General features: G+C 59.0%; 2 protein-coding genes across 5 annotated transcripts in view; one reads left to right on the top strand and one right to left on the bottom strand.

Annotated features, from left to right (window-relative positions):
- Positions 1-1,531: 1,531 nt before the first annotated feature.
- Positions 1,532-12,458, top strand: LOC125639613 (inositol-trisphosphate 3-kinase B). Of its 2 annotated transcripts, none has more exons than XM_048857128.2 (8): positions 1,532-1,637; positions 4,601-5,194; positions 8,475-8,559; positions 8,834-9,047; positions 9,356-9,560; positions 9,971-10,072; positions 10,407-10,478; positions 10,866-12,458. In XM_048857128.2, exons 2-8 carry the CDS (start codon positions 4,748-4,750, stop codon positions 11,103-11,105), a joined length of 1,365 nt encoding a protein of 454 aa, XP_048713085.2. In that variant the 5' UTR covers positions 1,532-1,637; positions 4,601-4,747; the 3' UTR covers positions 11,106-12,458. The 2 variants fall into 2 exon arrangements, with proteins under 2 accessions (XP_048713085.2, XP_074986538.1); XM_075130437.1 differs by having other exon boundaries at positions 1,537-1,637; positions 4,419-5,194.
- Positions 12,459-15,715: 3,257 nt separating this feature from the next.
- The window catches only part of ATG2A (autophagy related 2A), a 38,035-nt gene continuing 29,911 nt past the window's right edge, over positions 15,716-23,839 (bottom strand). For 2 of the 3 annotated variants that reach the window (XM_048857127.2, XM_075130435.1), the window contains exons 31-42: positions 23,582-23,811; positions 23,363-23,498; positions 22,925-23,119; positions 22,393-22,494; positions 21,061-21,145; positions 19,787-19,979; positions 19,206-19,278; positions 18,118-18,200; positions 17,707-17,828; positions 17,238-17,392; positions 16,544-16,696; positions 15,716-16,318 (exon numbers count right to left, since the gene is read on the bottom strand). In XM_048857127.2, coding sequence (XP_048713084.2) covers positions 16,082-16,318; positions 16,544-16,696; positions 17,238-17,392; positions 17,707-17,828; positions 18,118-18,200; positions 19,206-19,278; positions 19,787-19,979; positions 21,061-21,145; positions 22,393-22,494; positions 22,925-23,119; positions 23,363-23,498; positions 23,582-23,811 — 1,764 coding nt within the window. In that variant the 3' untranslated portion in view covers positions 15,716-16,081. Of the gene's footprint in view, positions 16,319-16,543; positions 16,697-17,237; positions 17,393-17,706; positions 17,829-18,117; positions 18,201-19,205; positions 19,316-19,786; positions 19,980-21,060; positions 21,146-22,392; positions 22,495-22,924; positions 23,120-23,362; positions 23,499-23,581; positions 23,812-23,839 lie in introns of those variants that run through there. The other variant, XM_075130436.1, reaches the window with a different exon arrangement.

Here is a 23,839-nt window from a genome sequence, read left to right as displayed (position 1 = left end):
AAGTGGTGGGGGATTGGGATGGAGGATCAATGATGCAGGGATGGGGGAAGAGGGTGGAGGGGGACTGGGGTGGGGAATCACTGAGGGGTGGATGGGGAAGGTGGAGGGAAGACTGTATGAAGGAATCTAAGCTTTGAGATACTTGGAGAAGAAATTATGTAAAGAGGGATAGAGAAAAACTGAGACCGGGGAAGGGGGGGCGCATGGAGGGGGCTGAAGTTTATAAATCCAGAGAGAGAGAGAGAGAATTAATGAATAAAAGTAGAAATGAATTAGATAGATAGATAGATAGATAGATAGATAGATAGATAGATAGAAGGGGTGTATGGGTATAGATAGATAGATAGATAGATAGATAGATAGATAGAAGGGGTGTATGGGTATAGATAGATAGATAGATCAGGATGGATGTGGGTGTGGGTGTATATAGGGACAGCAGGATGGACATGGAGGTGGATGGGTGGATGCAGGGGCTTGCATGTGGATGGCTGGATGGGTGGAAAGATGGATATGGGGATTGATGAGGGGTGAATGGGGATGGGTAGATGGATGAGTGGCTATGGGGATGGATGAATGTGTGTGTAGCTCTCTGTGGGGCTAGGTGGATGGATGTGTATGTGTGGAGATGGGTGGATGGGTATGGGAATGGATGAATGAGTGTATATGAGGATGGGGGTATGGCCGGATGGATGGGAGTATATGGAGATAGATAGATGAGTGGGTGTATATGGGATGGGTGGATGGACAGATGGATATGGGAATGGATGGGTGGGGGTACATGGGATGGGTGGATGGACAGATGGATATGGGAATGGATGGCTGGGTGTATTTGGGGCTGGGTCGATGGATGGGTGTATATGCAGATGGATGGGTGGACAGATGGATTGATGGGGGTGTGTGTTGATGGGGTGGTTCTGGGGGTGGGTGGATGGATCTATGCCTAGGGTTTGGTGTTCAGCTATAGGGGAATTAAGAACATAAGAATGGCCCTAGTTGGTCAGATCAAAGGTCCATCTAGCCCAGTAGCCTGTGTTCTGACAGTGGCCAGTGCCAGGTGCCCCAGAGGGAATGAACAGAGCAGGTAATCATCAAGTGATCCATCCCGTTGTCCATTCCCAGCTTCTGGCAAACAGAGGCTGGGGACACCATCCCTGCCCATCCTGGCTAATAGCCATTGATGGACCTATCCTCCATGAACTTATCTAGTTATTTTTTGAACCCTGTTATGGTCTTCGCCTTCGCAACATCCTCTGGCAAGGAGTTCCACAGGTTGACTGTGCACTGTGTTACACCTGAAGCTGGTTCTGGACTTGCTCAGCTCCGATCCATGCCTAGTTGTGGTTCCCTCCCGCGTCCGGCCCCGCCCCCATACACTCAGCACCCCCCACACCCAATCACAGCCGCCCTCCAGCGCCCCCTCCAGGCGCAGCGTCCCCCACCCCCGCAGCTCCCCCAGGCCTGGAGGGAGTCAGTCCCTCGGCTGAGCAGCAGAGGGCAGCGCAGGATTAATTTTCGGGGGGCAATTTGTCAGCCATTCTCCCTCCCCCGCCCCCTCCATCCCCGCCCTCTCCCTGCCGCGGCCAGGCTCGCAGCGCCGGGATGTCTGTGCCACACTAGCCCGGACCTCGGCTCGGAAGGTAGGGGGACATCGCGCAGCGCGGCTGGGAGGGTCCGCGGCGTGGGGGCAGCTGAAATCGGGGGAGGGGAGGTGCCCCCTTTGCTCTGCCGCAGGACGCTTCCCCTTGGAGCCGGGATGGGGCATGGACGCTGCCCCCCCCGACCCGCGGGAATGCCCTGGGGGTAAGGGTCACTGCAGCACTTCCTGGTCCACATGGCGGGGAGGACTCCACCCCTTACCCCGGGATCGGGAGGGGAGTGGGGTCTAATCGATTAGACCGGGGGGAGAGCTGGGAGCCAGGACTCCTGGGTTCTGGTCCCCACATCCGATCATCCTCCTCCTCTCCCCCAAACCCATAGAGCCCCCTTGGGACAATGAACCCACTGATGGCTGCAGCTGCCATGGGATTTTCCATGCACACAAATCATTGTGGAAGGGCAGCAGGACACCCCCTCTCCTCATCCCTTTGTGCATCTCCGGGGCAGGGAGAGCTCCCCCCAGCCCCCTTTACACACACTCCGCACACCCACAGCATCCCCTAACAATATGCCATTCTCTGCCCCACAATGGAGTCTAGTGGGTAGAGCAGGGCATGCAGAGTGAGCGATCCCCGCCTCCTTCACCCCCTCCTGTGCATCCCTTCCTCCCTCCCAGCTGTTGTCCTATGGCTACGGGCCAGCAGGCTTCCTTCCCCCTGTGCCCGCAGCCCTGGGCTGGGATTCAGTTTGTTCATCTCATTCCCAACTCCCTTCTGAAAAGCCCCAGGAGGCTCCATGGCGCTGGGCCGGGGGCTCCTTGCCAGGGAGAGTGCTGGGCCTGGAGCCAGGCTGGACAACCCTGTTGAGAGGCAGGGGATGGGGTGGGGTGGTGGTGGTGTTTAACCCACTTTTCCCTGACTTCCCCACTCTCCAGCATGGGATGGGTGAGTGGGAAAGTCCCATGGGGGGTCCCAGCTACTCGTCCCCCATCTTGGACCCAGGACAGTGTTGGTCCCTGTGGTCCATTCCCCAGGGATCTGTGCGGATCTAGTTTTCAATTAACAAAGAGCTAAGGATCGCAGGCCTTCCCCCGGGTAGAACGTCCCAGTAGATCTCAGTGTGCCACAACAGATCTCGTTATATCCCAGCCCATATTGGTAGAGCTCCATAGATCACAGCAGATCCCAACACATACGAGCAGGTCTCCATAGATCCAGCAGATCAAAATGGGTCACATCAGAAGATCAGATCATAATAGTTCCCACAAGGGTGTAAAATATCACTAGATCATCCAGTCTGTCCTCCTCTGTATCATAGGCCATTAAACTTCTCCCAGGTATCTCTCTGTCAAGCTCAATGACAGACTGAAGCATTTCAGTCCTCACAAGACCAAACTGTTGAGCCCCAGGCAGAGAACAGGACAGAGCCAGATGTCATCAGTGTCTAAGGCCCCTGTGGTGGCAGGGAATTGGTGAGGTGAGACATAGCCAGATAATCCCAGCAGACACCCCAAAGACACCCCCGCCAATCTGATCTCTGGGGAAATTGCTTCCCAACCCCAAATCTGGCCATCAGTTACACCCTGAGCATGGGAGCAAGACGTGCCAGCCTTGCAGCGAAGACAGAGGAGTCTCTGGATCATCTCAGACCAACTGTCCACCCCATACAGTGTCCCCTCTCCATCTGTGGCTGATCTCTGATGCTCCAGAGGAAGGTGATCCCCCCTTGCCCCCACCCTGAATCCCTCTGTTCGGTTGTGGATTGTGGGGGAAAAATTCCTTCCTGACCCCAGCAGGTAACTGGCTGAAGCCCTGAAGATGAGATTGCAGCACATCTCAGCGAATCTCACTAGATCATAGAAGACCACAATGAGATTACAACAGATAAAAACAGATCCCACAGATCTCCGTAAACCCCAGAGCAGAACACAACCCATCTCAGCTGATCTGTGGGGACATTTCAGCAGGCCATAGTATATGACAGTAATTCTCAATAGATACCAGCAAATCACAATACATAACAACACATCTCAACAGATGTCAGTGAACTCATTTAAGTAGATCACAACCTCATTGGCTCTCAGCAGTTCACAAGGTCCACACCACATCATAGTGCTTCACAGCAGAGCTGCATGGATCACAGGAAATCTCAGTGGCTCTCAGCCTCTCAAAATTGGTTCCCACAGGTCCTAAGAGAACACAATAGTAGATGACAATCCATCCCCATAGAGCTGACCAGACCACAGCAGATCACAGTACAGCCTGAGAGACCATGCTAGACCCTGGAGTAGATCACACACTGGTTGAACGTTGACTGACATAGGTCACAAGCAGTCACACTAGATCATAGTGAATCAAAAGTGACCACCTGCAGTTAGGAGTCAGGACTCCTGGGTTCTTTCCCCAGCTCTGGGAGGAGAGTGGAGTCTAGTGGGTTAAAGTGGAGGGGAGGCTGGGAGCAGGACTCCTGAGTTCTGGATCGTGGAGACAGACCCCTCACTATGCTTTGTGCCTCAGTTTCTCTCCTGACCAAATGGGGAAACATGACTTGGTCTGTGATGCTGCATCTCCTGGAGAAGGGGGATCCTGGCATCCCCAAGATTAGGGTGACCAAATAACAAATGTGAAAAATTGGGATGGGTTGGGTTAGGGCCCTGTGCGGGGGGTGGGGGGGTAATAGACAAAAGCCCCTGATATCGGGACGGTGCTGATAATGTCGGGACGTCTGGTCACCCCACCCAAGATGGGCTGGGCCTGTGGGGATGCGGAGCTGGTTAGGAAAATTCCCTCACAGCTCTTTTCTGTTCTCTCTTCCCCTTTCAGGCTGGTTGTGAAATCACTGCTCTCCGGGTCCTGGGGTGCATGCCAGGCAGAGACCACAGGCCTGGAGCTGGGCTGGCTAGGGGAATGTAGGGGGAAGGTGCTCCTATGGGCTGTCACCAAGCATCCCCCCCGCCGCAGAATATCAGATTAACCCTTCCCTCTCTGTGCTATTTTCCCCACAGAACGGGCCCCACTCTTTTCCAGCAATGCAGCGCCCCAACCCGCTCCCTGTCGGGCTCCCCGGGGCAAGGAGATGCCACCCGCAGTTGGTCTGAGCTGAACCCCGAATTGGAGTGCCCTGGGGAGACAATCTAGGAACGGGATCAGCCATGGAGGGGCTCAATGGCATCAAGGCCTTTCCAAAAGGCATCTCTCAGGCCCTGGCTCAGGGAGGGCAGGACTGTCCTGCTCCCTGTTTGGCAAAGGAGGGTGCCTCGGGGGATCCCGAGTGGAGAGAGGAGCTGGTCCAGGGCCCAGGGCTCTCCATGGATGTGGGGGGAGAGGGGCCGGCCCTGGATGGGGCAAAGGCATCTCCTGCGGATGACTCTCCAAAAGGAGTCCAGGCCCCATCTCCTCATGGGACCAAGGGGAATGCAGGTCCCCCAGAAGCCCCCAAGCTCCAGCACATGGCCATGAAGGGCCTTAGCAGTGGCCACGACCGCTCTGTCTCCAGCTCCTCCACCTGCTCCTCCTTCGAGTCCTCGCAGGAGTCCGACGATGTCTTCAGTGAGGAAGAGGAGAGGGGGAAGCCTGGGCGGAGGAAGATGCTGAGGAAGGTGAGACAAAGAGGGCAGGGGGTGGAGCTAAATGCTGCCTTTGGTGTGTGGGGGTCTGACCAGGGAACCAGGGCTGGGATAATACGGGGCTACAGATTGGGATTGAGGGGCATTGGCAAAGATGGTGGGGGAGCCCAGGGCTGGGATAGCAGGGGGCTGCAGGTCATGATTGAGGGGTACCAGCTTTTGTAGCACCCTTAGGTGACTCTCAGACCCCTCCCCCCCCCCAGCACCTCAGCCCTGGCTGGAGCTGGAGAGGCGGGTGGGAAGAGTGGCCCCTTTCCGTTCCCCCCGCAACTCTGCTGCCTCCCACGCCTTCCTGCCCACAGCCATGAGGTTGGCCTTGCTGCAGGCGTGGGTGGGAGGAGGTCCCTGGGCGCATTAGCTTCACCCTGCCCGTGCAGTGACAGTCCCCTACACACACACACAGAGCCATTCCCATGGGGATGGGTCTGTGCAGGTTACTGCAGAGGTGTGGTGTGGTGCTGTGTTGTGCATGCTACACAGAGGAGTTATTGCATAGAGGCGGTGTTGGGTAGGGGTTGTGTGGTGTTGTGATTGCACTGCACAGAGCAGAGGGGTTGTGTTGTATTGTGTTGGGGTTGTGTTGTGCATCCTGCACAGAGGGGCTGTGTTGGGTAGGGGTTGTGCTGTGCATGCAGGTTGCGTTGTCTTGTATTGTGTTGCAGGAGAGGGGCGTGGTGTAGGGCTTTATTGAGTTCATTGTGTTACTCGGGGTTTGCCTGTCTCTATCCTGCTCAGTCTCTCAGTATCTGCAGGAGGATTCCCCTCTGGGCTCTGACATCACTTCCCTTCCCCAATGCGGTTTCCTCAGCACTGGCTGAGCAAATGGCCCCCCCTCGGGCGAGTCAAGAGAGTAGGAAACGGTTGGGGGGAGGGTTGGCTGGCTTGGCAGCTGCAAATAGGGCATCCCCCTGGTAGCTGGATCAGTGCCGGGTCCTGCTTCCTGGTGCCATGGAGGTGGGGGCCAAGCAGTGATTAATAAGGGGGAGTGCTGGCTGCCCTTAAAGGCCCCCACGGTCCCCTGTAGCCAGCACCAGGGCCAAGGGCTTTGTTCCCTGCCCATCCCCCTGGACTCATGCCAGTCCCTGTCTTGGAGCATCGGTGCCAGCTGCCTGCTGGGGGGAGGGACAGGGAACCTCCCTCCCCAGCCTTCTGCTCCCTTCCCATCCTGAGCAAGCACCTGGAAAGTCAATACCGCCCTTGCATCTGCTACCCCAACCCTCCATTGCCCTGGTCTGGGCAGGGAGGGGAATGGGGAAGAGCAGGGGCCTCGAGACTCCATTCCCCCCTCCCCACCCCCGGTGTGGGGTAGGAGAGGGATATGAGGGCACATCCTGGCTCCAGCCTTTCTCTTAGTGTGTCAGGGAAGGAAGTGGGGGGCGGGGAAGGTGTAGAGGGGGACCCATGCCCCCTCCCCCACCAGCACCCAGCTCAGCCCCACCCACTCTGGACACTCAGATTTGGACAGATGGATTCCCCAGGGATCTGCTTGGGGAGGACTGGCTTGGAAAGGTTCCCCCCCCCCCCCCCCGCCAGAATTCCCTCCCTCTGCCTGTGCTCCCCATGTCTCCCACCTCCCCTGCCCGCAGGAACCTTCTCTGCTCCCCGCCTGGCCTGTGCTCCCCAGGACACCTGCCTCCTCTGCTTCCAGAGTCTACCCCCCGAGTCCTTCCCAGCTTCCCCCACCCCCCGAAGGGTTAATATGACTCCTGGCAGAACCAGGGCCTGGCTGGAGCGGACTGTTGTGGAAAAAGTGAGCTCTTTTGGGTGGGTGCCAGGCCTTGGGTTTCCTCTGCAGCCTGCAAACCGGCTGGGTGCGGGCGCTGCTTGGAGAGGGGCCAGTGCCCTGCCTGGAGCGCACAGGGCACCCACATGATTGCATAAGTGTGCCTAGTGCAAGCTCTTCCCGCAGGGCATTGCAGCCAAGCTTCAAGGCTGGGATCAGTGCATGGCACATGCAAAGAGTGTGTGTGTGAGTGAGTGAGTGAGAGAGAGAGAGAGAGCAGCAATGCATTGCAGCTGGCTCCGTGTCTCTGCAAAGTATGCATATGCAGCATTGTCCATACCTAGGGGTTCGTTGGCCTCCAGGGTGCATGTTTACATCATTGCAGGGGTCTTGGCTCCAGGGCTCTGCAGTGTGTGCACAGCATGCCAGTGTGAGCAACAGGGCATGATGCCCAGCTCAGCCCCCCTGCAGTTTCTGTGTGTGTAGCAGTGCATCACACCAGGCTGTGCAATGTGTGAGCACACCAGACTCACTCTGCCTGCAGTGTGTGTAGTGTGCGTGCATGGCAGCTGGGAGCTCCCTTCCTGTGGGCCTAGGGCTGCCAAGGTTGCTGAACTGAGATTGGAGTTGCTCAAGTGTGTCTGTGAACACACACACATCCAAGAAACAGCCCCTCCACCTCCTCGGCAGAGCTGCCCCAGCCCCCCTAGCACTACGGGAGACTGCCCAGCCCAGGCCGGAGGGTGCACGCTTGGGGGAGCAGGTGTGTTCCCATCCCTCATGCAAGCACCACCCCGTCCCTGACCCCCAGGCGTCTTTTAGCAAGGCGGCTGCAGCCAGCTCTGGTGGCAGGAAGGACGGCTGAGCCCCAGCACCGGAGTGACTCAGCGCCAGGCAGCTCACACAACAGTGAGGCTGAGGCAGGGACTGCCTCGCTTGGGGACACCACAAGCTGGGGATGCGGCCGCCTTTCGGATGGCGCACACGGGCTGTTTAAACAGGGCTCCCTCTCCCATTGCTGAGAGGCAGCCACCTCTGAGGTGGGGCGCAGGGACGTAGGGCGTGTCTACACTGGCAGTTTACAGCACTGCAACTTTCTCGCTCAGGGGTGTGAAATCCCCCCCTGCAAAGCGCAGCAAGTTTCAGCGAAGTACCAGCGTAGACCGTGCACCAGCGCTGGGAGCTACGCCCCTCATGGAGGTGGAGTTCCCTCCCAGCGCTGCGCCGTGACCACACAGACCACGTTAAAGCCCTGCCGCTGTAGACCTGCCCTTATACAGTGATCCTTTCTCTGGCACTGAGCTGCAGCCATCTCTGGGGTGGGGCACGGGGGCTGTTAAAATAAGGATCTTTCACCCAGTGCTGAGATGCAGCTACCTCTGGGGTGTGGCTCAGGGACTGTTTATGTGTTAGGAGGCTTTGGCCAGTGCTAGGATGAGAGTCTCACTTTCAGAGGGGGAGGGGATAATAGACGGGGGGGGGGGACGGACAGTCCCTTGCCAGGCTGACAGTTGCCTTGTTTCCCTTTAGACCAAGTCATGGAAGACATTTTTCACCATGGTGCACTGGTCTCTGCGGCGTCACAGCTCCTGGGTGCAGCTGGCAGGGCATGAAGGTGAGAAGGGGTTTCGGGGGGCACTCCAGGCCAGCTCCCTACTGCAGAATGAGAATTGCTGGGTTCTCAGGTCATTTTAAGGTGGTGTGGATGTCCAGGTGCCTGGGGACAGTGGTGGCCTGGGGAACTCCTTGCCCCTGGCTCTCAGTGTGGCAGCATCATTGGCCAGGGGAATTCTCTGCCACCAGGTATTGCCCAACACCCATTTGTTCCCAACTAGCCCCAGGATGTCAGGGTTCCTGCCTGCCCCTCATTACATCACCCCTTTTCTTAGGGAACTTCAAGCCCAGTGAGGGGGGCCAGATCCTGAAGAAGTTCAGCACTGTGGAGAACACCTGCCTGGAGGCGCTGATGAGTGATGCACTGCGGCCCTATGTGCCTGCCTACCACGGTGTGGTGGTGAAGGACGGCGAGCACTACATCCAGATGGACGATCTGCTGCGTGGCCTCGACGCACCCAGCATCATGGACTGCAAGATGGGGGTGAGGTCAGTGCAGTGGATGGGGGGACATATGCCTGTGGAACCCCCTGCCACTGGAGAGTGGAACCGATGCCCCCTAGAGGAGAAAGGGCCTCTGTGCCGTTCCCCACCCAAGCCAGCTGGAACTCCACTCTGGAGCCACATTGGAGGTGGCTCCCCCTAGAGGCAACATGCCCCATGTTCCTTTCCTGCCCTCCCCCCCCCCCCCCCCGAGCTAGCCAGTCCCCCTGCCTTGGGACCAAATTGAAGCTGGCACCTTCTAGAAGCAAAAGGCCCCCACATCCCATTCCCCACCCCTCTGCCTTTGCCCATAGGACATACCTGGAGGAAGAGCTGACCCAGGCCCTGCTGAAGCCGACCCCCCGCAAGGACATGTACCAGAAGATGGTGAAGGTGGATCCAAGCGCTGCTACGGCCGAGGAGCACAGCCAGAGGGCGGTCACCAAGCCCCGCTACATGCAATGGCGTGAGCACATCAGCTCCACCGCCTCCCTGGGCTTCCGCATTGAGGGCGTGACAGTGAGTGAGAGGAAAATAGGGGCTCCCAGTCCTACAGGGGCTCAGCTCCAGGCTGCAGCTCCCTGTATAAACAGCCCCCATGTTCCACCCCAGCGCCAGGCGAGGAATCCCTGTATAAACAGCCCCTGTGCCCCACCCCAGAGGAAGCTGCATCTTAGCATTGGGAAAGAGATCCATGTATCAATAATCCTTGTGCCCCAGCTCAGAGGTGGCTACATTTCAGCACCAGGCGAGGGAGCCCTGCGTAAACAGCCCCGTTGCCCCACCCTGGAGGTGCTGCATCTCAACACCAGGCTAGGGGGCCCTGTATCAACTCCCGAGGCAATTGCATATTCGCACTGGATGGCTCCTGTATGGGGAAGTCTCCCCTGGGCTGCCTGTCTGCCTGAACCCTGCCATGTGTCTCACAGATAGAGGGGGGAGCTGTGCAGAAGGATTTCAAACAGACCCGGACCCAGGAGCAGATCATCGACACCTTCCTGATTTTCACCAAGAGACAGGGGAGTATCTTGGTAAGAGATGGGCACCAGATCCCCCGGGGTCACTGCCCGGGCCCCTGTCGCCCACTGCATGGCACTGTGGGAGTGGGGAGGCCAGGGAGGGGCGGTGGGTGATACAAGGCTGGCTGGTGGTGTTTGGAGAGCAATAGGGGAATTTCGGCTGAGTCTTGGGGTCGGCTCACCGTGGGCTTGGACTAAAGCCCAGGGGACATAGGGCAGTGTGATCATGCTATGCTGGACTTGCCCTCAGGCAGAGAGAGGCAGCTTGGTTGTCCCAAAGAGCAGAGACCCCCCCCCCCCTCTCTTGGGTACCCTCTGACCACCTCCCCCCCTCTTTAACTTGCAGAGTGCCTACCAGAGCCGCCTGGAGAGCATGCGGAGCGCACTGCAGGAATCAGTCTTCTTCCGCACCCATGAGGTGAGTCAAGGGGAACCCAGGCATCCAGGAATTTCCCCTCCCCAGCACAGTCTGAGGGGGCCCACAGCACCAGATGCAGGGCAAAGGAACAGGTTTGGCAAAGAGAGGGAGGAGGGAAAAGCACCCCCCCGTAGAGCAGAGGGGTGTGGGCCCAAACCTACCCCCCTAATAAGGTGACAACCCCCCCCCACGAGCTATGAGCCTGAACCTCCAAGAGGGGAAAAGGGATCCCCCACAGCAGTGTCCCATTCCCCACCGCCCAAGTCAGCCAGCGCCATGGCCTGGGGCTGGATTGAAGCTGACGCTCCCTAGAGAGAAAGGCCGTTTCCCATTCCCCACAGAGCTGGTGCCCCCTCGCTACAAATGCCCCTGATCTCTCCCCCCCAGGTCATTGGGAGCTCGCTGCTCTTCGTCCACGACCGCCAGGGCCGGGCCAACGTGTGGATGATTGACTTCGGCAAGACACGGCCAGCGCCACCCCAGCTGGCCCTGTGCCATGATGTGCCATGGAGCCGGGGCAGCCACGAGGATGGCTACCTGATCGGCCTGCACCACCTCACCCACACCCTGCAGGCTGCGCAGCAGAGGCTGGGGCCAGAGGAGATGCCAGCCCCCAGCGAGCCCTGAGGCTGGAATGCCACAGAGCCCACTGGACTGGGCAGCCACCTCCTCCGTGAAAGCCCCAGAGCTGCTCTTACCCTGAGCCTTAAGTTGTGGGACCCTGAGACACCTCATCTGGATGTGACTCACCCGCCTCCTCTCTAGGGCCATTGTGGGGGAGCTGTGTGGGGCTCCCCAGGACCCCAGTGCATCTCTGCTGGCATAGATGGAGCCTTGCCCCGTGAGGCAGGGGCTCAGTGGGTCTTTCCTCCATAGGACACCCCAGGAGACACCACCACACTTAGGGTGCAGTGTAGCCATCAACCCAGCCTCTGAAATCTGGGCCCCGGCTTTCAGGCAGAAGGGCCATGGGTTCCACAGCCCACCTCATGCTCCTAACAGTCAGCACCAGGAGACGACGGGCGGTGGGGTCAGGGCCCAGATTGGCCCTGCTTCCACCAGCAGCCACAGGCCGGGTTGCCTTTAGTAGCAGTTGCCAACAAGCACCAGGTAGTGTTGGCCATGGATCTGGTTGTCCAAATTGAGGGAGGGGAAGGGGGGAGTCTTAAACCCCCTTGGGCACTTGGAATGAGAAGGAGATTCTCTGCTGTAAAATCAAGATGACCGCGCCCCAGTGCCCCAGGCTACGCCGCTCTGAGCAGCCTTTACTAGCCCCCTGTGCTGAAGCTTGAACTGGATTCCAAAAAACATGTTATGCAGTGTGCAGATAAACCACTCCTGTGCCCCACCCCAGAGGTGGCTGCTTCTCAGCACCAAGCAAGGGGTCCCTGTACAAACAGTCTGCATGCCCCACCACAGGTAGCTGCATCTCATGCTGGGAGGGGGAGAGGGGAGTTGGACAAACAAAAAGGGGTGGGGTGGAGGTGGAATTTGGAGGTGGAAATTGATCCAAAGAAAAACTGGATCAATTAAAGCCCCAGCCTGGTAGCTGGGAGGATCCGGTGCTGCTCCAGTTTCAGGGGATCAGAAATTAGGGCAGGGTTTAAATTGAAGCCCGAGCAAGTTCTGTGATTGTAGAACAGGAAAGAAGGATGCTAGTTTTCCCTATGTTGCTTTTTCAGCCACAACAGGAGGAGTCACACCCCATGGAGGGAAATTAATGTGGTGTCAGTCCAGCCAAGCAGGTGCCGCTCACCTTACCCCAGGGGCTAGAGTTGGCACCTAAATAGAAAGTGCCAGGAGCCCTTGGGAGGAGGAGTGGCCCATCCCCACACCCCTGAGGTGCTGTGATGCAGGATCATAAGGACCAGGGAGGAGATGGTGGCATAGGGGCAGGTGGCCCCTTCTGTGGAGGTTACATACCTCAAGCCCAGCTCGCGGCATCATCTCCTTAATAAAACCGTAGTGTATCTTAACCCAGCAGCAGCCTTTCAGCCCCTGCTTTCCCCTCCCTGCGTAGAAGCGCCTGAGGGGGAATTGTGGAGGGACATTTAATGAACAGGTGGTAAATCTGAGCCCAGCTGTTCTGGGGGAGGGGTGTATATGTGTGTATATGTACACTCATGTGCGTGCATGTGCAGGGTCCAGTGGTTAGCACGCAAGGGGTTGGGAGTCAGGACTCCTAGGTTCGAACCTTGGCAACAGCTGTGGGCACAGAGCTGGTGGATACACTTTCCCTACCCTCTCGTTTGCAGAGGCATGCTTGTGCGCACACCACAAATTGCACATCAACAGACTCAACTCCACTTTCTAGCCCTTGTCAGTCACCCAGCTCCCCACCGCAGCCACATATCTCAATCTTATCTCAACCCCATGTGCTGTCCCTCAGCCAATCATCTCCCCCCCCAGCCAGTGTCTATCATATCTCACCGCCCAGGACGCACCCTCAGAGATTGAAGGGGCGCAGATCTGGATGCACCACTAGCCCCTCCCATGCAGGGGGTGGGTGCTGGGGGGCCCCCAGCACAGTGCAGCAGGAAGGTCATTGTGGGAGGATGGGAGTTCGGGCCCTTTGTGGAGCAGTGTGTGAGGATTCCCCCTAAGTGCTGCTCAGTGTTTGCATGTGGGGTTCCCCACAGGCGTGGGATGTGGTCAGGGCTAGCTAACATGCCAGAGGGTTCCCCACCCCATCACCATGGCTACCAAGGCACAAACAAACCCTGTGCCAGCAGCTGCCCAAGGGCAACCAGGAAGGGGTGGGGAGCAGCCAAGGGCTCCCTTCCTGCAAGGGCTGGGGAGCCAGGACTCCTGGGTTCTATGCCTGCCAGGGGCAGGAGGCCAGGGGTTAGAGCAACAGAGCTGGGAGCCGGGATTCCTGGCTTCTAGCCCCACCTCTGCTTCCTTAATCAAGTGCTGTCCTCTGCCCCGGGCTGGAGTGGAGCCCAGCCCTCAGCCTTGGCTGTTCTCCTGCCGTCCCCTGCTGGAGACAACACCCCAGAGCCAGACACCCCCGCCCCTCCTGCTCCCCCTCACCTTTAGAGCTGCAGGGGGGCGGGTGGCAATCACAGGCTGTGTCGCCATGGAGACTGTTGGTGCTAAGGGTTACAGCCTGGGGAGAGAAAAAAACCCCAGGGAGACCAGCTCATTCCAGAGCTGTGCACACGGGCGACCCCCCGCGGCCATCAACCCGCCCCTGCGCAGCTGGCACAGGCCGGGGGAGACTTCCACCTGCCGTGTCTGCCTAAACCATCCGAGCTCCCAGCGCTAAAACTTCTTGCCCCCTTCAGGCTCAAGCCTGCTTTTCCCAGCCCTGGGGGCCATTTTCCTCGGGCTGCCTCCCGGTTTAAAGGTCCCTGCCTGGAAAGGGAAGTTGCTTCCACTGAGACAAAGGCCACAGCGAAAGGAGCACAAGGATTTCTGGGACCGGAAAGGACCCTGCTGGGCACCGTGTCTGATCTCCTGCCTAACACCGACCAGAGACCCTATCCACCCTCCCTCCACTCACTGGGGTATCTGGGCCCCTCGCCATCTTTCCAGGATTTAGCCTCAGCCCTCTGGCAGTGCTGGTGGGCACTACAGGCACGGAGACCAGAAGGCACTTCCCAAGCCTCCCAGCCTCTGGTACGTTATTGACCATGATGCAGTTACCCCTTGCCCCTCTCTTCCCTAAACTGATCACGACGCAGGACTGACCCCTCCCACCCTTGATTCATTCAACAGGACACTTGGTACGTCCACACCCATGGCATGGGAGTGCGTGTTACACCCTGAAAGCCATAGACCAGGAGAGGGGAATCACCCTTAACCAAGGGAGGATAGAGGCTATGACACAGCGCTGCAGTTTCTTACCACCACTGTAGGGAGCAGGAGGGGGGGCTCTGGGAGCTGAAGCACCCACACAGGGCAGACCTGGATTTCTAAAGTGGGGGTGTTGGTTTCTCCACTCCCGTGTGCTGAACTGGGGCCTCGGCTTGTAAGATTCTTGCTGCTGACAGCACAGTAGAGACAGGAAAGATAATAGAAGGTGCATGGCCCCCTTACCTACTCCCACCATGTCCAATGCCCCCCTGGCACCAACCCAGAGCAGCAGCCACCTCCACCGTGCCAGCCTGCCACCTGCTGAGAGTGGGGGAGCAGCGGGGGATAGCCAGCCCCAAAGCCACCAACCAGCCAAGGCCCACAGCATAGAACACTGCTGCTCCCCCTGGTGGCTGAAGCTCAGTATTACACAGACAGGGGGAAGAGAGGTTCTAGTGTTGGACTCCCCTTTGTTCAGCTGGGTGAAGGGGAAGGTGCAGGGCCCCCCTGATCTCCCCTCCACACCATACTTGCAAGCCCTCAGTCACCTTCATGCACTGACAGAACCATGGGGCACTCCCCTTCCATTTGCCCCTGGCTTCCACAGGAAGCTGACTGTCCCAAAGCATGGGCCCTGCCCCTCAATGCAGAGCTCCCCAGTGCCTGAGACAAAGTCAAGATGGGACCCAGGAGGCAGAGCTGGAGCAATTCAGCCTGGGCAAGATGCAAATGTGGCCTTTAGGGGATAATAGCCTATGACCACTGCCAGCTGACAAGAAGCTCCTTTCACTCAATTAGTACAAGCCTGTTCCAGGAGGCTGGGGGTGCCAGATTTGTTTTGTGCTTGCACCCCCTTAGGGATAAAATAAGCCAGGTGCACTGGTTTCCACTGGCTGGCAGGTCTGTAGGGACCTTTCTGCAGTGCTCCAAGGAGGGATACAAATGGGAGAGGGGGTGCAAGGACAGTTTGAAGCCCAGAACACCTGCCTTATAGTGACAGACTAAAGTAGCTCCGGCTATTCGGTATCAGCAAGAAAAGGGGAAGCGGGTGACTCTTTCAAAGCAGCTCAGTGCCACCAGCCAGTACCACAGCCAGCTCCACAACACAACAAACCGGCAACTGGGATGGCAAGGGTAGGAGCAAGCAGGGCATTGCTAAAGATGGGTGGAGGGAGAACGTAGCTCCTCATGTGGGCACTGCCAGCAGGGGGACAGGCATCTGGGCCCCCTACTCCTGAACAGGGCCACCATCCCCCCACCCCAGGCCAGGTGAGGCGGACGGTTTCAGCCGAGGATCGTTACCCCACAATCCCCTCCAATGCCAGCAGCTGGGGACAGAGGGGGACCAAAGGTCCTTATTCCCTGCGATCTGATGCCCCAGGCCCTCGCAAAGGCTGCCTGGGACATGGGGCTGGAAAAAGCCGGGCCAAGGGACCAAGTGAAAACCACTCACTTCCTTTAATACTCAGTCTCCTCATTTGGTTTTGGGGGAAGGGAGCTGCAGGGATCATGCAGGGGAGGACTCAAGGGGCTGATCAGTATAAAAGCAAGTCCCAAGTGACCATGAGGCGGGGGGTTAAATTAGGAGCCCTCGCTTATCTCAAGTTGACAACATGCCCCCTTCGCACTGCGGTTCCTTGGTTTGAATTGCAGCCCCTGCCGCACTGTGTCCTTGGCACGGGCTGGTCGGAGGGGTCAGCGGCTCCTAGAAGGGGGTGGGATTTGGCACCCTCCCAGAGGAGGAGGGGATGGCTGGCCGTCACAGTGTCTGGGGGGCTGGGCTCTGGGGCACAGTCCGTACCCCGTCAGTCCTGGCTCTCCTCCAACCGCCACTTGAGAGACTCCTCCTTGCGGGCGTCTGGCTTGATCTGGTTGCGCATCCCCCCCAGCAGGTTCGAGGTGGCCTCTGAGGCCACGATAAGGGGCTTGACCACGGTTGGAGGGATCTGGCGCAGGACTCCGCCCACCGCCCCTGTGATGCCCTTCTGCTCATGGCCCCGGGCAGCCACGTCGCAGATGGTCTGGGCGGTGTCAATCACGCCCTGCAAGGGAGCAAAGAGGAGCGGTTAGTGGGGGGTGTGTGTGTCACGGTTAGCCCGTGGAAGTACCTGACACCAGATCTAACTGGAATTTAAAAACGATAAGACTCCCAACCTTAATGCTTCTAGGCCCGTCACCTGGGAGGGTCAGGAGGGAATTTCCAGTAGTGGGAGCAGCCTTGGCCCCCTGCATGGAAGGGGACTGGCCTTAGCAGGGAGGAACCATACCTCTCGGAAGGTATCATAAGCCTTGGCCACGCCCTCACGGAGGTCAGCTGGCTGCTGGCCCCGGCGCAGTTTCCGGGCGTGCTTCTTATGCAGCAGGGTCCGTGTCATAGGGGAGGTTGGAGACAGGATGTCATAGACTGTCTCAGCTGTGGCCTGGCAGGGGCAGGGGCACATTAAGAGATAAGAGACCCCAATAGCACCCCCTAGTGAGAGCACCGCACATCCCAGCTTCCTTCCCCACACCCTATACACACAGACCCCTTCCCCCCAGATTCACCCTTAGTCCCCTCACTCCACCACACACAGACACACTCTCCAAGTCCACCCTCGATAACTGACCTGGCCTACAGGCCAGAACTGACTCAAGACAAAAAGAAAGCATCCCTAGAAGGGGAGTAGGGACTAGCTGGTTAGAGGAGAGGGGTGAGGGACTGGGAACCAGGACTCCCGGGTTCTGTTCCCAGCTTTACCACTAACTTTGGGCAAGTGCCTTCCCCTCTCTGAACCAATTTCCCTCATGACAAAGGGATGGGGGGCTTAGTACCTGAAAAGCCTTTTCCGATGCTATTGCAGACCCTTGGCTCCTTTCCCCACCCTGCCTTCCATGCTGGCTACAGCCCCCGCCCCAAAGCGCTGGGGTGGGGGGTGGCCTGTCCCAGGCTGTGGATGGATGGATGGGAGGGAGGGTTCTCACCTGTATGGCCTGCACCAGGCGGTTGCTGAGCTCCAGGGCAGCTGAGGCTGTGGAGGTCCCAAAGGAGGCAGCCCCGCGCTGCAGCCCCCGGATGATGCGCCCATCCTTGCGGTACTGTTCGATGGGCAGCCAGAACAGGTCACGCAGACCATGGACTAGGGGAGGGAAAAAAAAGACCAGCTTAGCCGGACGTGGAGGAACACCATCGCGTCCTACCCGCCGCCATCGCCCCCACCATGCTTGGCCCCCATCACCCACTCCACACTTGCTCCAAGCCTCCATCCCCCTTACCTCCCACCTCTCCACACTCACACCAGCCCCCCACCCCCGCATCACCCTTCCTCCATCACCCACCCCTTATGTCCTGCCCCTGATCTAGAGCGAGGTGGTTCTCCCCACACAGGGGCTTGGCACAAAGCTGGGGGGAGCCCTGTGCAAGGAAGGGGTGAGGGCTGTGCCAGGAACTCACAGAGCTGGACGACAGAGTGCATGGGCCCCACACCACCCAGGATGCCTGGCAGCTGGTTCTTGCGGATGTCCGTCAGCCACTCAGTGAGGGCGTAGCTGATCACTTTGTCCACACCCAGGAGCCTGGGGGGGGGGGAAAAAACAGACAGAGGGCATTGTGGGAAAGAATGACCAGCCCCAACCGTGCCCTCTTAGAGATGACTAAGCCCCGGAGCCACGCTACAGACTGCGCCCCACCCCCTCCCCAGCAACTAGCAGGGCCCCAGCGGTGCCCGTCAGAGTAAGAGAGTGGGGCAGAAACAGGGAGCTCCATCCCCGAGTCTGAGCCCTGCATGGGCACAGCCCACACCCACTGCCTGCACTGACTCCGCCTCCCCCCAGGATGGGGCACGTCCCAGGCCCCCCAGTTCACCCATGTCTGCAGCAGAGGCGCTTGAGCTTGAGCTCAGAGCAGTTGAGCTGGGCCAAGCCGATGAGGATCCCGGCAAAGGTGCCCTGAAGAGGGGGAGAGAGAAAGGATTAAAGCACTGCTGATGCACAGCCCACACCCCTCCCCCACCCAGCTCCTCCATATGTGCACAGCCACTCCCCTCGTACCATGTGTACCCTGCATTCCCCTGCTCCTATCTATGCACAGCTCCCACCCCCCTGCACTGCCCTACCCCACAGTGCAATGCACACAGCCACAACCCCACCCCCTCCCAATAGCAGCCAGGCACTCCTCTGTTCTAAACCTGGTTCCCACACTTAGCCTTCCTTGCCTCAGTTTCCCCAGTTCTAGAATGGGGATTACGCCTCCTATGAACAGCAACCTCCCCTCTAAATGCAGGCATGTCTCCACTCCCACCCTCCAGGTACCCCGCCCCCCGCTGGCAAAAGAGGTTAGTTCTGTCCCCATTGCCCAGGCAACCAGGGTCAGTTTTGATGGGGTCTCCCCAAGCCAGTCTGATCTCAACTGACACCATCTGAACTTGTTCCACACCAGTAAACTCTACCCTGACCCCAGCAGGATTCAAACCAGTGACCTCAGGGTCAAAGGTGTCACAGATGGTCCCACTGCCCCCTCTAGTGTCAGCTCCAGGGGCTACATTAAGGCCCACCAGACAACAACAGCCAAAGGAGTGGATTCTCACCCCCTGGAGAGGCTGCTCAGCACTGCACCCCCAGACCCAGCAGAGAGGGAGCAGCATCCCCACCCCACAACTCTAGAGTCTGCCCCACTCCAACGTCCACCAGTACCAGAGCCCACCCCCCACACCCACACACCACCCTGGGCCGGATGCCACCCCAATATCTACCCCCACTCCCACTCCCATCCAGGGCCAGATCCTGCCCAAAAGCCACAGAGCTCATCCAACACTATCCCCCTCCATTCCCAGTCCTTCCAGCAGGAGGCAAGAGGCTCTGGCTAGTTGGGGAGGGAAAGGGGGTCTGAGATTCCCCACCACCTCTGCCCCACCCAGAGGTTCACTGGCATCTCCACACCCCAGCCTCACTTACCACCTGGTCCATGGTCATATGCTTCCCATGATAGTCCAGCCAGATGGGCACTTCTGACGTGAACCGGAACTCCCTGGGGATCAACCAATCGGGACAGAGAGCTAGAGAGACTGGCAGACGAGGGGGCAGGACTTACAGCCGGGCCACCTCATGGGCACAGATCTTACGCTAAGCAGAGCCCAAGCCTGGATGGAGACCACCAAAATCTTGGAGCTGCAGGCAGCGGGGGGTGGGGACTCAGCAAGGGGCGTTTCACCCCACACACACACTGAGTGCTGACCCAGTGCAGTGCTAGGGGGTGTTGTGCTGCAGGGAGCAGAGATCAGTATGAAGCACTCTGCCAGACAAAATGTGTAACTAAGATCCTGCTGCTGTGTGGTCACTGATGGTCCCTCTGGTACAGATCAGGCTGTGAGGAACCCCATGAGCCGGGCTGCATTCTAGCTTCCATCATTTCTGTTCTGCCTCATTCACCCCCCATGTTCCCCCACCCACCGCTTCAATTCGAAATAAGATCCCCCTTCGCTGATCACTATGCAGCAGCCCCTTCGCCCCACCCCAGAGGCAGCAGCATCTCGTACCTAAAGTAGATGGGTTGGTCCGTAGAGGACGAGGCATTGGAGGAGGAGCTGTTTTCGCTCAGTGTGGTCTCCACAGAAGCTGTCATCTCTACCCCCACCGCCACCAACCCTGGGCCCCGGCTCCCTTCCTGCTCCTTCCCCAGAGATTCTGACTCGGTGGCTGGACTGGCTCGCACCCCTGGATCTGGGCGGGCTAGTGGGCGGAGAGAAAAAAAAAAAAAAAAAAAAAGGTGGTCAAGGAGCAGGGGCTTCACATGCCTCCCCCTGCTCAGCACCTCAGTTTCCCCCTCTCTAACTCGGCAGGCTGTACATTGGGGCGGGCAAACGTTTTGGCCTGAGGGCCACATCGGGTTTCCAAAATTGTATGAAGGGCTGGTTAGGGGAAGCTGTGCCTCCCCAAACAGCCAGGTCTGGCCTGGCCCCCACCCTCATCCAACCCTCTCTCTCTCCTTTCTGAGTGCCGCCCCCCCCCGGGACCCTTGCCCCATCCATCCCTCCCTGTCCCCCGACTGCCCCCGCCACCCCATCCAACCCCCCCGCTTCCTGACTGCCCCCGACACCCCTGCCCCCATTCAACCCCCCTGTTCCCTGCCCTCTCACCACCCCAACCCCTATCCACACCCCCGCCCCTTGACCACCACCCCGAACTCCCCTGCCCTCTATCCAACCCCCTCCGCTCCCGGCCCCCTTACTGAGCTGCCTGGAGCGCCGGTGGCTGGCAGCGCTGCAGTCATGCCGCCCAGAGCACCAGGACAGGCAGCCATGCCACCGCGCAGCACAGAGCACTGGGTCAGGCTGGGCTCTGCAGCTGCGCTGCCCGGCAAGAGCTCGCAGCCCTGTCGCCCAGAGCATTGCGCCAGCAGCGCAGTGAGCTGAGGCTGCAGGGGAGGGGCCAGGGGGCTAGCCTCCCTGCCAGGAGCTCAGGGGCCAGGCAGGACGGTCCCGCGGGCCAGATGTGGCCTGCGGGCCATAGTCTGCCCTCCTCTGCTGTACATGCTCTTGGCAGCTCAGGCCTTAGCAACACCCCCATCTTGTGGTGACAGGTGGTAGTGTAGCTGGCAGAGCCCATGAAATGCACAGTCAGGAGCCCAGGTTACAGTCACTGTAACTCTTGGTGTGGCCAGACGCTCACGTGGCCCGAGAGTCTGTCCTCCTGCCTCAGTTTCCCCAGCATTAGGAAGGTTTATGCCGGGGCTACAAAGAGCCAGAAGACCCTCAGAGGAGGACCCTCCCCAGCCAGCCAGCCCGCACCTCTGGGCTGCCCTTCAACTCACCTTCTGTCCCAGCCTCCATGGGCAACACAGGGTTAATGCTGGCAGCCAGGCTGGTGAAGAAATCCTTCAGGAAAAACAAGGCATCCTGGTGGTGGGGGGAGAGACAGCAACAGGCAGTGTTATACTGGAAGGTGGGCAGCCCTCAGTCACAGACCTGGCTGTGCTAATTACCATTCTTTTAAGCTAAATGGAAGGAGCAGTTAAACCCCTTTATGAGGGAAAGAGCTGGAAACAATAGAAGCCACTGCCCAAGGCCACAGGCATGAGCCATGTGGGCTGTGCGGTTTCCAGACCGGTTGCAAATGCAGGGGCTGGGGGATTGCCTGGCAAGCTGGGTGTGCGCACGAGGCAGAGAGCCAGCACACAGCAAGAGAAGCAGAGGTGAGTATGGCCCTGGGAGACAGAGCTCCTTGGACACTGGGCTAGCTTGGAAATTGTGAGCAAGGGACCAGCTGTGATCAGGGACATAGGACCGTGGGCAGGGGTGAAAGTGGGCCGGTATGGCGTACCGGTAAGAAGCCGGTACCGTCCCATACACAGACCATGTTAAAGTGCTGCCCTTCCCCGTCGGCGGCCTTGCCAGTAGGGATCCCACCGGCAGGGCCGCCGACGGGGGAGGCAAAAGGGGCCGCTTCCCCAGGGCCAGTGATTTAAAAGGGCCCAGGATTCCCAGCCGCCCCTACCGCAGCAGCGGCCGGAGCCCTAGACCCTCTAAAATCGCTGCTGGCCCCTGATCCCCCAGCCCCCACTTCTGCCTGAGGCCCCGCCCCTTCCAGGGGCCAGAGCTGGCCCCCATACTGGTAAGAATTTAATATTCCTTTCACCCCTGGCTGTGGGGACGTTCGTTGCAAGCAGACAGGATGGCACCGGAGAACTTGCCCCCTCGCATCATCAATTTCTCCTCCCCTTGGGAGCAATCACTTGGCAAAACGCCAGATGCTGGCAAATCGCGTGGGCACCAGGGAGAGTCTGAGCCCATCATTCGCAAAGGAGGGGGTGGGAGGTGGGGGAATCCTTGAATGGGGGCTGGGGAGGGACAGTGCTGAACCCCAGGAAGTTGGAGCTCCAGGAGACAAAGAGTTGCTTCCATTCATACTTGGGTCACAGGCCTTTCTGCTCTAGGGGGCACCAGCTCTGATCCAGCCCCACAGCAGGGAACTGGCTTACAAGGCCTTTCTCCTTGAGGGGGTGCTGGTCTGAATCCAGAGCCAGGTCATTAGGGACTGGGGAGGGGGAAAATGTATCTGGATCAGGGCTCCCCCGGGGTGTGGGGCGAGGGCAGGGAGTCTCTAGGCAGGGCCCATGGAGCTATCTATCTGTAGCCCCCCTCACCTGGTCGATGTTGAGGCGCAGCGGCAAGAGGGAGACGCGCAAGCAGCACTCGGGGCCGCCCAGCCCGGCCTCAGGGCAGACATGCAGGGCCTTGATGGTGAGCTACGGGGAAAGGTGGCCGTCACTCATGGGGAGAGGAAAGGGAGGGTACGGTCCACTGCCCTCCCTCAGCAGGGATGGAGCAAGCACCCCACCCCTCCCGCAGTTCAGATCCTGCACCCACCCCACACCAAACCCCACCCCCCAGAGCCCTCCCCCTGCTCAGATCCCACCCCTATACAGCCCCCCCACCGCAATGCCCAACCCATACCAACCCCCGCCCTTCATGCCCACACCCCAGATACCTTCCCCATCCCCCAACTGCAGTGGCTGCCCCACACCAACAGTCCTCAGAACTCACCCCTACCCCAGGCCTGGATCCTACCCCCCAGCCTCTCCTTAAGCCCCAGCACTCACCTCATGTCAACTCCCTAGTATCTAGCCCCCCACCCCCTGCCCCTTACCCATGCCTCTGTTAGCCCCCTGGCAGTACCATGTTGGAGTGGGCCCGGCGTGGCATCTTCTCGCTAGTGTACAAGTAGAGGAACTTGTTGATCTGGGAGGAGGCCAGCCGGTCACGAATCTCCAGCTCCTGCACGATGAACACCTGCCGCGACACTGGCTGCTCCTCCAGCTCCGTGGACAGCTTCTCTGCCCCACTGGGGTAGGTCTCATGCTGGAAGCTCACCTGGGGAGAAGCTAAGGCTTGATAATAATGGGAGGGGGTCCCTGACAGGCCAGACCCACCCCGCAGAAGGGCTGGGAGCAGAACGTGGTTCTGTAGCATCAGGGGAGTTGAACATCATGTCTATGACAAGGTCAGACCAATGGGCCTACCCAGCCCACTATCCTGTGGCAAGGGAATTCCCCAGAAGATCCTTTGTGGGACGGATGTTAAGCCCCACCCACTAACACATACCCCCGCTCTCACCTTGGTGAGTTGTATCTCCATGAGCAGGTCATGGAGGCGCCCGGTCCCACCCTGTGTGCGCCAGGTGTTCTGGGGCCGGTTGGCCATGGAGGAGCGGGAAGGGGAGCTGCGGGCGCTTGACAAGCTGGGCCTCATCCTGCGGAGTGGGGGAGAGACAGGGTCACAGCTGTCCAGTCCAGCCCCAGGGCAGGCCGTGCCTGCCAGGAATCGAGGTCTCACCTGGGTGAGTGGGCGTGTCCTGGGGTGGCACGCCCGATCCCAAAGTCCCGCCCTCCATAAAGGTGCCAGACCACTGAGATCTCACGCAGCATGACCCGGCTCTCAGGCAATGGGAAGTGTGCCGGGGCCTTCAGCAGGTCTGTGCTGCCCAGCGGGCGCGAGAAGTAGCCATCCTTAATGGGCACCGGCCCCTCCAGCAGCTTTGTCACCACTGGCTCTCCGTCCTTGGGCTGGGGGAGGGGTGTGAGGGGGGAGAAG

This window comes from Caretta caretta, chromosome 7 (assembly GCF_965140235.1).
Source record: "Caretta caretta isolate rCarCar2 chromosome 7, rCarCar1.hap1, whole genome shotgun sequence".
NCBI lineage: Eukaryota > Metazoa > Chordata > Testudines > Cheloniidae > Caretta > Caretta caretta.
This window is presented reverse-complemented; position numbering and strand designations above follow the sequence as displayed.